At 31.6% G+C, this 17,651-nt stretch overlaps 1 protein-coding gene across 10 annotated transcripts in view; it reads left to right on the forward strand.

The window, feature by feature from the left end:
- Positions 1 to 17,651, forward strand: part of NFAT5 (nuclear factor of activated T cells 5) — a 132,764-nt gene that overhangs the window by 70,184 nt on the left and 44,929 nt on the right. For 5 of the 10 annotated variants that reach the window (XM_060000223.1, XM_060000224.1, XM_060000225.1 and 2 more), the window contains 2 exons: positions 2,690 to 2,815; positions 16,757 to 17,315. In XM_060000223.1, the coding sequence (XP_059856206.1) occupies positions 2,690 to 2,815; positions 16,757 to 17,315 (685 nt within the window). Of the gene's footprint in view, positions 1 to 2,689; positions 17,316 to 17,651 lie in introns of all 10 variants that reach the window. The other 5 variants (XM_060000233.1, XM_060000232.1, XM_060000230.1 and 2 more) reach the window with 5 other exon arrangements.

Below are 17,651 nucleotides of genomic sequence, written 5' to 3' on the forward strand. Positions count from 1 at the left end.
TTGCTAAACTGTAAGTTCCTCTAGGTAAGGAAATAAAAAAAAATAATAAAGTGTGCAGATTCAGTGGTGTTTAGTTATTTATATTTATAGAGCTCTGTAGCCATTGCCATAATCTAATTTTGGAATTTTTACCACCCCGAAAAGAAACCTTGTAACCATTCTTTCTCTTTAAAAAAAAAAAAATCTAGTAGATTCTTTTAAAATCTAGTAGGTTTTTTAAAAAAAAAATGTAGTAGAGGTTATAGTTATCTAAGGAAGTCGTCTCAGGAAACTGCCTTTCCGTTAAAGATTTCCCATTCTCTTTCTTCATATTCTTTGCTTATAAATCTAGAATTTCATTCCTCCTTATCTATTTAACTGATTTAAAAGATAATGCAAGAAAAATAGATATGGCAGCTTAACATGAGGGAGGACTATTTGTTGTTTTCATGGATTTAAAGGACCTGTGCTCTTGTTCAGGAGTTCTCTCATTGGCTAGTGGAGACTGTATAAGTGTTTAATTTGGATTGAATTTAGGACTAAAGGATAATAGTACTAACAGCATAATTTATATCCCTTTAATCTTTTTATGTTTTATGGGAAGCAGGCTTGAGAGTAAGACCAAGGTATGTGGTCATGGTGTACAGTTATATCTTGGAGGGAATCTTTGAGATAATGGGGTAAAAGAAGAGTTTCAGTGAGGATTTAAGCCTTAGAGAAGTTGTTTAAAGTAGCAGAGCCAACACAGTTTTGTCTGAAGTCAGAGCCTGTGATGGTAAGGACTGTATTACCTGCTGTTTTCCTTGGATAGATAGGAAGAAACTTCTGACTTCTCTAATTTCCAAACACTTGAGTCAGTTAATCAGAAAATACCTTTGGTGAAGGAATGAATCCATGCTTCCTACACCTTCCACTTGACTTGCTTATTACTTTGGTTTGGGGGTAGGCTATAGGGAAGATTGAAATATAACAAGTTCTATATTTAGTTACTTTCCAATGTATTTTTATTGACATTGCTTTTATACCTCTAATTTAGACTCTATGTCCTTCTTTGGGAAAGTGAAATGTGGTTAGTGATGGGGCTTTTACTAGGTTAAGTTTTTTTTCCCTTGACATAAATGCATTTTGGTAGGTCCTTTCTCTTTTTATCTAAGCTAATTTTTATTTTCATATTTCCTTTTTGTTTATTTTCCTACACCCCCCCCAAAAAAAGGTCTTGAATATGCTTTTCTTCTATGTATAAGGGTCTCGTTTTCAACGTGGATTGAGAAAAATAATTGTATTAAAATCTATGTTTGATGATGTGACATTTGTTTTAATTAGTTTCTCGTACTATCCCCCCTATATTATTTGAAAGATGGAAGTAATCTACTTAAGTTTTTTAGCAACATTTTAACAAGCTGAAAAATTTTAGTCAGGGCATATTATATTCAGACAGATGTAACATCTGCTAAATGATTTGAAGATGAAAATTTCAAGTGTTAGGTAATAGTTTTTCAAAAGAAAAATTTTTAAGTGGATTCTTTACTGTGAACAGAGATCATTTAATACTACAACTTCTAATTTTAGCTTTCCTTCATGATATTCTTTCTTATTCCTATCCACATGAAACTCAGGATACGTATTTTAACTGGGAGGATCAAAGTATTTATGAATTCAGTAATCAGTTAACTGAGAGTATTGTTTGCTACCAAGGATAAAATGTCTTACAGTGCTACCTTTATTTTTTTAATCACTTAGTACAAATAGTTAATAATCTTCTTTAATAGTTGGAATGTTGCTTTTCTTAGAATACTAGGCAGGTCCCTTAAACTCTGTGCCTCGATTCTTTAGAAAATAGACATATGATTATAACTGGTCTTTTGAAGTTTCTTCCAACATTGATTCTACTACCTTTAGTGGATATCTTGATAATTATTTCTGTCCAAAAACCATGTAATAATAACTATAAAACAATTTTTAAATAGTAGATGTAAATTTGATTTTATGGACAATTAGAATATTATAAAATATATTAAAAAGATACAGTACTCTTTAATCTGGGATAGAAAAGTAATCATAATCTAATATAGGCACTTGTGCTTAGTGATTTAAGAGTATCCTATACTTGTGCCTTTCTAGAGTTGGAGATACCTCAGAGTAAGAAGTAGTTCCTTGAGCCATAACATTTCTCTTTTTCTCTTCTTTAGGAGGGAAAAATGCATTATGATAGCAAATTAAAATGTTTGATAAAGGTGCTGAGTAAAAGAGCAGTAGACGATTGGTCTAATTGGAGAAGCCAATTTAAAGCTGATATACACTAGTACATGCCATCTCATATGTAAAGGATGATAAGTTATGCTCTTTTTTTTTTTTTTTTTCAAAGGAAGATATTGGAGCATCTTGGGTTATTTGACATCTCTTCTGTCTAGTTTTATACAGTTTTAAAATTTCAATAACTTTTTCTGTAGATCATCGTAAGCATGAGGGATAAAACCAAGAAGAAAACAGGGGTTAGAATGAATGGAAAATTCATTATTCAGTTCAATAAAAGTATATAATAGAAAAATATTTGCTAATAATTTTTACAACAGTAGTTACATGAAGTTTAGTGTATGTGTATGAATAATATAGTTCTTCTTATGAGTGAAAAGACATTAATTTTGTGCTCATAATTAGGTTATTGACTTATACTCCTTTTAAAAAAAGTTTTTTCCCTTTCCCCCAACAGAATCTGTCTATGATCTTCTCCCAAAGGAGTTACAGTTACCTCCATCTAGAGAACCATCTGTAGCATCAATGAGTCAGACAAGTGGTGGTGAGGCAGGCTCGCCTCCTCCAGCTGTAGTTGCTGCTGGTATGCATTTCATTTTACTTTTAAAAGAAAAAGTATTATCTGGTCAACATGAACAGTGCTGGCAAAATTCATATCAAAGAGTGTGATTTGAGGGTTTGTTTTAGGAGGTTTTAAACTACATACTTTTAACATTAAAAACTTTCAGTATACAATATTCTTGATACAACTGTTATTTCTTAAAATTTCACGTTGGCACATCTATTAGTGCCATCTCCCAGAATGGACCTTATCTTCAACTATGGGAACAAGTTTAAAGTTTTTTTGTTCACTGCACATAAAAAGGTTATTATAAATACCAAGCTATGGGTAGAAAATTATATTTGAGTCTCTATAAAACAATTATTTTAAAAAATTTGCTCAAAGGGGAAAATGTTTTATTTTGTATAATCTGAAAAAAGGACTCAAGCACTCAAGTGTCTTTTCTGTTTGTAGCATGTTACTATAACCTTTTCCCTACATTTAAAAACATATGTGACTTTATACTTATTTTAAATTCAGTTGAAAGTAAATGGAAGATTTGAATGTAATGTTTATATAAAGACATTTTCTTATATCAGTGAAAAAGTATGGAAAGTAATGTTTGAAATTTATCAAGTTTATTTTTAATCAGCTCTCAAATCATACACTTTATAATTATATAAAATTGGTTCAAATTTTGATTGAATTACAAGATTGACAGACAAGCTAATTGAAAAATGTCTTGATTAGTGGTAAATTAATAAAGAATGCTTTCAGTAATATTATATTGCCCAACTGTAATTCTTTTTTTAGTTGGGTTTATAGACTACTAAGTGTGTTTGGTGTTTTAAAAAAGTTAGAAAATTACATATATATACTCTGAAGTTTAATCTATCCTACTAATTAGAGGTCTCTTGCCTAATATGATACCTCTCATCTTTTAAAATGGTACTTAAAATCCATCAAAACATTGTTTTCAGTAAATTCTTTTTGTTTCAAAAAGAACAGTGAAGCGGAAGGTTGTGATTTAAATGAGGATATTGGTACTATAATAGAACTTTGGGTACTTTTCTTATTTGCATTAACCTAAGTCCAGTTAACCTTGTGTACCAATCTTTCCCCTGAGCCGTATAGTGCAATATGCAGCCTTCCTGGTTGAGGGCAGGAAAACTTTAAACATGGCCAAGAAACTTACCAGCCCTGCTCACTGTTCATGTGTTGCCAGACATTTTCTAACAGATTCTGTGGATTTAATTGTGAACATTTTAGTAATTGAATTGTTAAGATGACCTGGTTTCACTTTATATGCACTGAATATTTTTTCTGGAATTTAAATATTTAATCTAGTTTTAAAATAGTATCAGATAATAAAATATATAGTTTTTAATTTTAATGAAATATTTCACTTTAAATCCACAGGTAGAAATTGACTAACTGATTTCTTTTGTATCTTTTGAGATTTGTTTAAAGACATGTTGAATCTGTATAGAACTAAAAGTCTGTTTCTTCTGTGCTTTTTAACATCTGTTGACAGTAGATCCAGTTCCTTTTAAAAGCTGAAAAAATGTTAGCTAGGTTTGGAAAAAGAACGACACTTCCTTTGAAATAATACCAAACTCAGTTTTAGAAGTTTTTATATATAAATATTGAAAGTTTTTGAATTTGAGTCACTAATGGAATGTTGAAGGTCCCTCCTTCCCTCCCTCCCTCCATAATCCTCTCCAGATAAATTTGAATGAAGGCTTTGAGTTGAAAAATCATGAAAATAAGAATTAACCAAAGGAAGTATTCTGAAGTAATGAATTCTTATTAGATCAAGAAGTTATTGACATTGTAAAGATTGTGAAGAGAGTAAAGAGGTGACCTTGATAATTTTCATATATTCACACACACAAAGTTTCTACGATCTAAAACCAAGTCGTTTGTAATTTTTTTTACACATGTTTACTTTTAACCAACATAGTCTTATTCTAGAATTCTAATGTCTTATTGGTAGAATAGAGTCTTTGTCATGTAACATTATAGGTAAGAGAGTTTAAATTGCAGAATAGTTATAGTAGGGATATCAGTTAGTATGTATAATTAGAGTTGCTTTTTTTATTTGACATATTAATGTCCTTAGTGACATAGATGTCAAAGAGATTTGGAGTAACTTACCAGTTATTCAGTGTTTCCTGGCCAAAAGACTAGATGTTTAGGGAAAGATACATTAATTTAGACTTCTTTGATTTTTTTTTAATCTATAGCATTTGCTGTTTAAATATGAAATGCATAAAAATGATGACTCTTGATGTAGTTAATTCTTCAGAGTTTTGAAGGAGCCGGATTGGCTGCTATCAGGTATGAGGGCCTGGTGGGAACAGACTTCTAGTTCTGCCATAAAGGTTTGTGTTTCACAAATTCTAAATCAATTTAAATTTTAAAATTTAGAGGCTGGGCATATAGGTGTTCATGTACATTTTAAATTATTTAATTATTAAAAATGTGTTTCTCAGATTCGCCAATCTAGATTTTTTTCCCTTTATGTATTACTGAAGGAATGAGTAAACATGATGCTGCTAATCCACAATCCAGAATACTGGGTAAAAAGAATGTCTCTTAAACCTTTTTTCTGCTTCTACACTATTCACACTTTTACATACTCTCATTAATAACATCTTTTATCTGGTAAGACCCAGAGTTGGGAATGGGGGAGAGGTTTACTTCCTTACAACTCCTCCCCTCTCCATAGGGCCAAGTGTCACAATCTGGGAGGTGTAGTTGGAAATCAACAGTCTGAAATCTGTACTCTTCCCCATTTTTAAAAGGCATCTGTTTTTGTCGCACTAGAAGGTTTCTTAGGAGTTTGAGGTTCAATATATAAATGAATAAAAGTTTTAGAAGTACAGACTTTCTGAAGAATATTGTAGGTTCTTAGTAATTAAGACAGAGACTGTTTTCCTAACACAAAAAAGTTATCCAGGGACTTCCCTGGTGGTCCAGTGGTTAAGACTCTTCGTTCCCAATGCAGGGGGCCCAGGGTTCGATTCCTGGTGGGAGAACTAAGATCGCACATACTACAACTAAGGCCACGTGCTACAACTACTGAGCCCGCACACCCTAGAGTCCACTCACTGCAACTAGAGCAGCCAGTGCACCACAACAAAGACCCAAATAAATAAATAAATAAATAAATTTAAAAATTATCACTTACTAAAAAAAAGTTATCTACATGAATTGATAAATTCTGGCAAAATAAGGAGTTGATCAAGAAGAAATGAAAGTTGTGAAAGGATTCTTTTTGTTTGTTTCTTTAATCCTACAGTATAGGTTGGAAGGAACTAAAATATAAGAAGTATTATTAAGGAGAACTAAAACAGTTACACTAGAATTTTGGATTTTTGAAAAGAGATATGGCAGATATTTTTCTTAAATAACAGCTTTATTGAGATATAATTCACATACCAATCAAGTATTTTTAAAAATCTACTTACATGTTTACAGTTTTATCCTTAGATTGTCTTAATTTATTTAAAATAGGGAGTCTTTCACAGAAGTGAACAATAAACTTTACTCTTCATTTTAAGAAATCAAATTATTTTCTTGTTCTATCCTAAATTCTATTTGTCCTCATCTTGGGATGTAGCATCATGTTTATTAGTTTATATCAAAATATTTTGCTAGGGTAATTATTTCAGGTTTCTTTAAAATGTTTTAATTCTAATTCTTGAAATAAACAATGAATTAATCAAACCATAGGTTTTATAATTCAGCCAGAGAATCTTAAGAATAACTAGTTAGTAATTCTTTTGTTGTTTTCATAAAGTTGTTATTTTACTTTCAGGAATTATATATTAGTCCTCTTTAGAAATAATATCTCAGTACATGAATACTTGGTAGCAGTTTTTAACATGTATAGGTATATACACTAATAAAGCACATACAAAAGTTTTTAAAGGCTGTAATTAAAGTTAATAATTTTACATGAAGTGATCCATATAATAAACTTTTCTGTTGGAAGAGACTTATTAAATAGTGCTTTGAATTTTATGCTTACAGCAAGTACCTAACAGGTATTTTCTATACTGAAAGAACTTAACTGTGTGCTATTTATAGTATAGGAGGGGACACTAGAGAACTAAATAATGTCCTATAATCAAAGAACAGCTATGCTTTAATTTATTGGTTTGGCCAAAAAGTTCATTCAGGTTTTTCCATAAGATGTTACAGAAAAACCCGAATGAACTTTTTGGCTATCCCAATACTTCAGACACCTTAATCACCTAAATTAAAATCATAGAAATTTGTAGACCATCCATAACAGCAAAACTATACAAAAATTGAGTTGAAGAAAATATAAGCTATCATTTTTGAGTTCCTACTATGTGATAGGAATTGTACTTTACAATTTACATGAAGTGATCCATATGATCCATATCATATCATATGGTATGGATATGGATATCATATATATATGATCCGTCCATCATATCATATCATAACTCAATCCTTCCAGGCACAAGACACCTCTCTTCTTTCCCACTAAGGTCTAAGTTCTTTTCTCCTTGCCATTGTACTTTAGGGAATTTAGCATAATGTTCTGTCACTTCAATTAGGGAAACACAAGATCCTGGACTAGGCAGTGTGTAGGACATTGAGTTGAAAAAGCCATACTCATTCTCCTCTGCAAGTTTCAGGATCTAAAAAATAGGAATATTATTTCTAGAAGAATATAAATTGTTTATAAAAGTTATTTACAGTAACAGAGTACTTAGCCCATTGAATTTATTGTAACTTGTTTACTAGTGTTAGAAGATACTTGCAGTTATGTAATTCTTATTTTCTTGAGTTGACTAAATTTAAGGAGCAAATTTGCCTTTGACTGCTCTCCTGGGCTAACTAGGTTAACATATTTCAGAATTTGGGCCATTTATGTAGTATATATTCCGAAGATTAAACCCAAAGCCCATTAACAGGAAAAGTAATTCACCTATGTAACCTACATATTGATGTTGTGAGCTGAAGTGTGAATTGATCTTGGTTATTCCATATGGTCATTCCTACTTTTCCTAGAAAACTGGACCACTTCCAGAAGGAAGTCAGATCCTAGCTACAAACACGTTGAAGTAACAACATGTTTAAAAACTTTTCTCCTCATTCTGACTTTTAAAATTACATAGTAAATCTAAATACATACATTTATACATATAGAAATATGTGTGTATGTACGTATGTATAGATGTGTACTACTAACATCTGCGTTATTAGAATGGAGAGCATCAGCAAACTTGGGCCATAATGGTTAATTCAGAAACAGTTACCAATTCAGGAGACTATCCATATTATACATTTTCACTGACAGAAAGTACACATGGCCTATTAATGGTTTATTCCCTAAATGTTTACCTTTTTTGGTCCTCTTGCTAATTTTTAGCAACTTTTATAAATATTGTGGTTTTTTCATTTTCTGGTAGAATAAGCAGATTTTTATATTACCTGAGTCTATAGAATAGCATTTTAAAACTGCACACAGATTCTCAGCCATTCATAGACAAATTACATACATCAAATAGACACAATTTCTTTTTTTGTTTATGTGTTTTGTAGAATTTCACATTAAGAAATTAATGCACAGAAGTAGGCTTACTTTTTTTATGCTACCAATAAGATTGATAATAAGCAAAAAGTATTGCCATAACTAATTGTTTTATAATAATTAGTTGTATAAATAATAGTAATAAAGTTGTATAAAAACACTCCAGCTGGGACTGGAGTGAGGGGAATTGATTAGGGTAGGATACAACAAAAGACTTCACCTGTTTCTATGACATTATTTCTCTTTTCCCATATGTGAAATATAATAAAATTAGCATGAGCTTTGGAATCATAAAGACCTAATTTGAATCTGATTGCTATCATATCATTTCTATCATATAGACAGAACCTTGTGGAAGTTCAGTAAATTTCTCATATTACCCCTGTAAGTAGACAGTAACAACAACTTTTTCTTAAGATTATTATGAAGGTAAATATGTAAAATACTTAATACTGCCTGATAATCAGTGATCGTTCGGTAAACATTGACCTCCCTCCCACATGGATTTCTCCTTTCATTTGTTAGTAAGGTTTTAAAAAATAGATCTTATTTTTATAAAAACAAGTTTTTTAGCTTTATTTTGCTTCTTTCTTTCCATTCTCAGTCTGTTTTTTACCTCATTTTGAAGTTTTGCATATCAGACAACACATGGGCCATGGGATTTCCTTTCTGACTTACTCTTTAATGTTGACACTCTCACTAGGAGCCCTTGTAAATAAAAGAAGCATTGCTAGAGGATGATGAATCATAGGGAGAACAGACACTTCCCAAAGGGATGATTCTGCAAAGTTGACTGATGAAGTATTCTTCCTAGAATTCTCTTCCCACTTTTTAAAAAATGAAATGATAAAGTTGTGTGATCAATTATCAAAACTTCTAGTAGAGCAATTTATGACTTCTGTTTTTTGTCTAGACATTTTATCTACAATTGGATCTAATGTACACTGTAATCCAGATCCAGTTGTAAAACCATTCTGAATTATTATATCAGAAGATTTTAATGATACAAATACTATTTTCCCTTTTTTGGTCACCTCTGAAAAAGAAGAAATATGAAGACATTGGACTAGAGTTGATAGGAATGACTTTATTATTTAATTTAAACTATTTTAAAAGGTATTATATGATAAAGCATTGAAGTGACCTTCAAATAGCATCCCTCAGAACTGTTTTTTTCTCTCCAGTTCTTAAGTTAATGTGGTGGTAATCTCTCTTTTTGTCTTAAAGTAAACATTACCTTTCAAGTAGTATAATTGCTGTCTTTTTGTTTAAAAAACCCTGTTCTTCCTGGGGTCTTTGACAACAATAAATGTAGTCATCAGCTAGTATAGTTATTCCCTTTTGTGTTTAAATTATTTGAGAGTGAGGATTCTTTCTGGGATTTTTGGTCTCCACCCAGTATCAATGACTGATGCTACCCTGTAGTACTTAAATCACTGGATGATAGAAAGCATCTTTGTCTTCCAAGAGGAAAGGATTTAAAAAACAGATTGTGTAATATGTACCTAGTACCTATTTTACACTGTGATTAAATACTTAGGGTTGAATAGGATAAAATATATATTTAAAACATTGCTCTCAGTGTCAGGAGACTTACAAATTCTGTAAGCATTTTATTTTTTAGGAAACATTCTTTAATAAATACTCTGTGAATGTTTATTAATGGCACTCAGACAAGATAAAAATAATTATTTTAGGAGAATTTAGATTAAAAGCGGGAGAGTAATTATTGTGTAGTATTAGAACTATGACTGGCAGTTTGATGGACTGAAGGAGAGAAGGATGGTCTCTAGTAAATCAGTAACCACCCCTTCAGCTTCAGCAATAGTGCTAATTATTTTTTTTAAATAGAGCCTCTAGGATCAAACGTTTTATGCACAGTAACATATCTAATTTAAAAGTGTAAATTAGGACTTCCCTGGTGGTCCATTTGTTAAGATGCCTCACTTCCAATGCAGGGGCAAGGGTTTGATCCCTGGTCAGGGAACTAAGATCCCATGCTGCACGGCATGGCCAAGAATCTTTTTAAAAAGTGTAAATTAGTAACTTTTTTGGAGGGGGGGGTGATGAGGAAGTGTTTGGAAGTTGGCCTGAGAAATGAAACTACTCTTTTGCTGGTAAAATGTATATATTTTTTAGTGCTTGAGTGTATTGGTCAGAACATATCGTCGTATACTCTTTAAGGGAATTTGGGTAAGGGCATAGTTTAAAAACACCTAGAGAGAACATTCTGGCTTATGGATTAGATTGCATTAGTAAACAGGAGAACAAATTGGTGAATATGAGTTAACAAAAATTTTGAATAAGAAATTTACCCACATGCATTTATTTGGATGTTAATAATTTAATTTTTTAAAGTTTGTTTTAAAACATTGCTTATAGTAGCATGTAAACCTATGTTGGGTGGGAAAAGTACAAATGGGAAATTAGAACTGTTTTAAACATGTAAATTAAATGATCGACCCTACAATTTTGGTTTTTTTTGTTTTGTTTTTATTTTTGTTTTTTGGTAAAGTAATCTGGATTGCTTATTTTATATGCTGGGATGCTAGTTGTTTTTTCTATTAATACACTTAACTTGCATTCTAGCTTCGCCATTCAGAGACAGGCATCGTGTGGTGGGTTGTGTGACAGTGTCTGTCAATAGTGAAGACAAATAGTGCCAGAGACATTTAACCCATCCAATCTCACCCAGGGTATAGGTCGGTCTCGTTTTCAGACTTCTTCTTAAGTCTTTTTTCTTTCTTTCTTTCTTCCTTCCTTCCTTTCTTTTTTTGTTTCTAAATAGTGGATTGATACTGATTGAAACTAAAACTTTTTTGTAAAGTTTTAAACTTTACCTTAATATTATAAGAAGAAGAAGAAGAAAAGTAGAAAACGAAGGTTGGCATGTAAGGTGTTGACAAAGCAGGTTTGCAGCCACTTTGTGTGTTCTAGATTTTTCAGTCCCTTGGCAACATGAATGTTGGCCTTATAATTTTTTTCTCTCAATATCTTTCTTCTTTGATCTGAAAATATATTCTTGTATCTGGTGACTTTTATCAGACAAATGTTTAGATTTGAAGTCATTGTTACCAGTAAGAAAAATGGAAATACTTAAAAAGAATTACTGAGACTGAACAGTAAGGGTTTTAGACCAGAAATTGTTTCCAAATGACCTGTGTTGATTTTTATTATTATTTTCTGAACAGTCAGTAGTTTACTCCCTCTCCGTTCCACTATTGGTTCACTTAGCACACTTGCAAATTTTTACGGCTTTTTTAAGGTAACTCAACTGATTTTGCACTGATGTTGAGAAGTTATAAAATATAAGTGCATATTTAAATGCTAGGGACCACATTTTTATCTTGGAAGCTTAGTTAAATGTCATTTCTGTCATATTTTTTTAAATCAGTGAAAGGTATTTGTTTCTTTTGAGGACTTTAAAGAATGTTTCTAATTTCAAAGGTTTCTATTAAAAGTTGAGTTAGTTCCACATAAAGTATCATCTCTTTTTTATGGTATTTAAAGCACTAAAATGATAATGCTAATTTAAATAATTTCTCATTTACAAATCTAGAACTAATGGTTCTTAATTTTAAAATACAGTTTAAGAAAGCAGTATATAAACTACATGGGTTTCTCTATGTGGTACCACTTAAAACTCCATTTTCATCTTTCCAATCAAATTAATAATATAGTTGACCCTTGAACAACACGGGGTCAAGGGTGGTAGGGGTACTGTCCCTTAGCACAGTCAGAAATCCATGTATTACTTACTTTGCACTCAGCCCTCCTTATCCTTGGCTCTGCATCCACAGATTCAAGCAACCACAAGTTGCCTAGTGCTGTAGTATGTATGTATTTAAAAAAAAAATTGTGAATAAGTGGACCCACGCAGTTCAAACCTGTGTTGTTCAAGGGTAAACTGTACTTGCAAATTCTGTAATATCCAGGAAGATATTATCTGCTATTCTTTTTATCCCAAGTGCTTTGAATATTCATAGTGAACCTTAATGATTACATCAGTTCTTGAAAGAAGCCAAATATACAGTTTAAGTTCACCATCATTACTGGCATTTGGCCTAGTAATTGGCTACTGCCAATTAATAAATCTAACAAATCTGAAATTTTTATGTTTAGATATAGAATACTATAGATGTGATGCTTTTCTTATAAATTTAAAAATTATTCTTTTGAGATTATAAATTTCTGTCAGTAAGTTATAAAAATGGTCTATCAGTTTTCTCTTTGGTGTTGCTGTGCTCTCTGTGGTCACAGAAAAAGCTATGGAAAAATAAAATTCTTTTTGGGGACTTTTCTGGCAGTCCAGGGGTTAAGACTTCGCCTTCCAGTGCAGGTGCGGGTTCGATCCCTGGTCCGGGAGCTAAGATCCCACATGCCTCGTGACCAAAAAAACCCCCAAACATAAAACAGAAGCACTATTGTAACAAATTCAATGAAGACTTAAAATATGGTCCACATCAAAAAAAAAAAAAGAAAGAAAGAAAACTCTTTAAAAAGTAAAAAAAAAAAAAAAAATTCTTTTAAGTTCAAAGATAAGTTTTTTCATAAAAGAAATAATAAAAATTTATTCACACATTACTTAGGTGAGTAAATAATTTTAAGAGGAAGAAACTTTCAACTTTATGAAGGATTGGTAAGGGATTTAAAAAACAAATAAATTATAAGGTTATAAAAAGAATACATTATGACTGTTCTGCTTGGTGAGAAAATAAAAGCAATTATTAAAACATTTTTATGCTGGAGTTTTTTATTTTAATAAGCAGCAATTAAACATAGTCTCTACATTCCTAACAGATAAAGATGGGCATTCAAACCCAAAAAGGGATGGGAGGGGTAGTTAGCATATTTTGTTTATAAAGGAATATATAGAAGAGGCAGGATTACATTAGCATTTTAATTCTATGGAATGTCAGTTAAGCTATTTCTTGAAATTTAATAATATATAGATTAAAACGTTTTTGTAAATATTTTAAGAACATTTCTAATATTCCCAGGAATTCATTGTGCTTTTCTGGGAATGCTTAGAAATGACAAATTACTGTTTAGAAATCTAAAATGTTCTTGCTATTATGTTATGCATTTACTTTTTAATAGATAATATTAAGAATTTGTTATTTTTAGTGAATTTATGGATTAATACACAAGTAGGTAATTTGGCTTATGTATGTTTCAAGAAAGAAAGTTATTAGCACATTCTTTGTAGAAATAGTGAGTAGTTACCATTAAACTCTTAAGTTACTTCTGAACCTTCCCTGTATAAGTTAATGCTATTATAGCAAGGTATAAATCTTTTTTTTTTTGACCTGATAATGTGTCCATTATGAACACATTGGTACATTTATTTACCAGTTTAACTTTAATGTAACTCATCATGCATATCAAATATTGGCTTCTCATAAATCAATTTAATTAAAAAATTGAATTTTTACTACATGCAAGTCATAGTATGTTAGGTGTCAGGAGGGTCTAAGATGAGAAAGATGTTGTCCATACTCTCTAGAGGCCCATAGTTCTTATCCCTTATTACTTCACCACCTCACCTGGCATTATTAATGCACTTAGGTGATGTCTTGCTAACCAGAATGTAACATGCTTATGTGAAGGGTTTTATACACCATTTTCATCATCATCAGAGGGATAATGATACTATTGTAAAGAGTTTTATAGTTTAAAAAAATTTGTCTTATATTCATTGTATTCTTAAAATGAGTAGAACCTTTGTAATTTAGGATCAAACTGAGGTAACCTTTAAAAAGTAATTTTTTAAAATTAAATGATACTACTGTCTTTTGACAGAGTTTATGTTTTCAGCTTTATAGTTTTGTGCTAATGAACTTTTTTATTTAGTAAGTATATCCAGGAAACTGCAGGTAAAATATTCATAATGTGTGTTAGGTGTCAAAGGAAAATGTATAGAATATTTTAACTTATGTAGGGTATGAGATCACAGTTTGGCATACCTGTCCCAGAACAGATATTTACGTACAGTTAAATCAATTGGGTTTTATAACCATGATTTTTAAATAAGATTTGCAAGATAAAATCACACATACTTCAAAGAGCAATGCTAGGTTATAGCTTGCATATTAAATTCATAAATATATAACTTGCTTTTGAGTTCATGATTACATTTCACCTAACTTTCCGTCTGTCATGGACAGGGATCCCTGAGATGTTCATATTCTGCATTCTCATATGCATGGTACTTAGATTCAAAAAGAGTGGGTGGGGGAAAGCTGCTTTATAGAAATACAAGTTCACAGAATTCATGCTGCATGCTTTGTGTGTTCCACTGCAAATACTGCATGCTGCATACTTGTATTTCTCTGAAAATGATGAACATAGACTCATACACACAAAAAGTTTAGTTTCTTTTTTGCCAATAGTTGGAACAGATGGAGGAATGTTAGACATAATACCTTCTCTATTTTTTCTAAAATGAATTCTGTAATATTTTTCAAAAAATAAGGAAAAACCTTGTTATTTAAACCCAAAGTGGCTACAAATCAGCTCCTAAACTGTCACTGACATTAGTATCTAGATTTTGTAGTTTTTACAAATCTTTTAAAATATTTATTTACTAAGAAAACATTGCATTAATGCATGATACGAAATTGATAAAAATTTTTCTTTAAATTGGAATGCAGTTTAAAGTGACTGAATTTTCCAATTTCAGCTACTGCATTTGACAAGGATACAAACTGGAAAATGGAACTGGTATCATCTAAATGCTCTAAGTGCTTTAACTCATGGTAGTTGAGAAAAATCTTTCCATGTGGCATTATGTAGATTTCATTATTGATGGCTAATATTAATAACTGTGCTCTTCAGCCTTGACAGCAATGAAAAATTGTGGGTGCATTTAGTTCTTTCAAATGGTTTAAGTGTTTTGGTGCATGTTTTCAATTTAAAAATAGATCTTTGGCACTTGGCTTTTGATTATCGAAACATTGGCATTCTGACATTTCACTCTTTATATAATTGATGTGGATGTTGCAATTCCAGTAACTGCACATCACAGTTTTAAGTTTATCATATTACACCACTTTAAAACAGTAGCATACATGGCTATAGATAAAAATTAATTTTAGATTTAAACATATTTTTAGTTGTCTGTCACGTTACCTATTTTCATTTTTGTATGTGTTTATGATTGTAAACCTTTCCTTATCTTATACAAGATAAAATTGTATAGGACTGATAACTTCCAACTTTAACATTATTAGTGTGCCTCTTGATATTATGTTGTTAAGGGTTTAGTAGTAGCATTTTTCAATGAGTTGTTATGCCAGTTGCCACACATTTTGAAAAGATCTACTTTTGACTTTTTTTGTTAGGCATAATAGGTAAATGGTTTTATAAAAAACCTTTTTATAAGAACTAATTCTGGTTCTCTCCAGAGATTTTTTTCTGTTTAACTCTTTTTTGTTAGACTTCAGCCAATAAAATTTACTGTTAACTCATCTGAAGAAATTCCCTTAATAGTTAAAATCAAGGAGGCCTTTTAAAGAGAGAGGAAATGGACAGTGGTAACCAATTGCCAATAAGAAAAATCCATCCAATAATACGTCCTTCTTCTGTTTTTCATTCTGCGATAAAGGGTGGATTTATTTATTTTAGAGATCATGGTTTTGAACTGCCACTTCCAACTTCTGGAGACCCTCAGTGGTTAACTTGCTTATCTTCTACAGCCCAGCATGTTCCAAATCAAACCTTTTTCACTTTTATTCTTGTAGATTTTAAAACAATCATAGTGACGGTACCAGTTCCATTTTGCCTCCAATTCAGTTGATTATATATTTTTTCTATTTATTTCTCATTTTATAATTGATATCTGGAATAATCAGCAGCTCTTTTCTCATTTATTTTCTCATATTTTTATTCCAGGATTTGCCTCTGAAGCAGGGAGTGTCTGCATTAAAAATGACCTGTAGTTCTCTGCTTCATAGGTTAGAAACTTATTTTAATATTTTGTGGCTAAGCACAGTCCCACTTTTCAAATTCTATAATGAATTATTTAATTGGCATTGAATGTGGACCACAAGCATATATTTCATATTGGGGTTTTTTTTTTATTATTTTAAATGATTAAAATTCAGTGGAACTATCCAGCTGAGGCAATAAAAGCTTTGTTTTTGCTTTACAGCTTAAAACATTAAATTAGATTTTAAAAAATCTATCAATTATAACACAAGTAAAATAATGCTATTTGGGCATTTTTAAAAATTGCATTTTTTAGGCCTTGTATTGCTTGAAGCATTTATATTCTAAAACTTAACCAAATTCCAACTATTCATTTTGGGGAAAAACAATCAGTTCACAAATCACATTTTCAATGGGACTGCTAGCCAGCATAGGTGAAAACATGTATAGTGTATTTACTCTTAAATTGTACACTGCAGATGCTTCTTCAGCTCCCTCCTCTTCCTCCATGGGCGGTGCTTGCAGCTCCTTTACCACCTCTTCCAGCCCTACCATTTATTCTACCTCAGTCACCGACAGCAAGGCTATGCAAGTGGAGAGCTGCTCCTCAGCCTTGGGGGTAAGTAACCGAGGGGTAAGTGAAAAGCAGTTAACCAGTAACACAGTTCAGCAGCATCCATCAACACCGAAGAGGCACACAGTCTTGTACATCTCACCACCACCTGAGGACTTGCTGGATAACAGTCGGATGTCCTGCCAGGATGAGGGGTGTGGATTGGAATCTGAGCAGAGCTGCAGTATGTGGATGGAGGATTCCCCCTCCAACTTCAGTAACATGAGCACCAGTTCCTACAATGATAACACTGAGGTACCTCGTAAATCACGAAAACGAAATCCAAAGCAGAGGCCGGGGGTCAAACGACGAGATTGTGAAGAGTCTAATATGGATATATTTGATGCCGACAGTGCCAAAGCACCTCACTATGTGCTTTCTCAGCTTACCACGGACAACAAAGGCAACTCAAAAGCAGGAAATGGGTTGGTATTCACATTTTTTTAAAGTTCTCTCACCATTATGCAAAACAAAAAAATAAATCATTCCTCATTTTTCTTAATTGCTCAGCTCAAGTTTGCATCTAAAGCAAAGATATTAGTTTTATCATTGAAATAACATGAAAATTTTAACTTAAAATTATCAGGTTTCACTAGAGAAGAAAATAAAATACCAGTAGATTTTACCAATAGTTATCTTAGTATGGGTAAGATTTAGTAGAAAATGAAAATAATCTGTTTAGAAATAATTTTTTAATTTCAAATGGACTTATACTTTAAAAGAATTTTAAAATATTTTTATTCATAGAAATAACTAGTGAT

This window comes from Delphinus delphis, chromosome 20 (assembly GCF_949987515.2).
Source record: "Delphinus delphis chromosome 20, mDelDel1.2, whole genome shotgun sequence".
Lineage (NCBI taxonomy): Eukaryota > Metazoa > Chordata > Mammalia > Artiodactyla > Delphinidae > Delphinus > Delphinus delphis.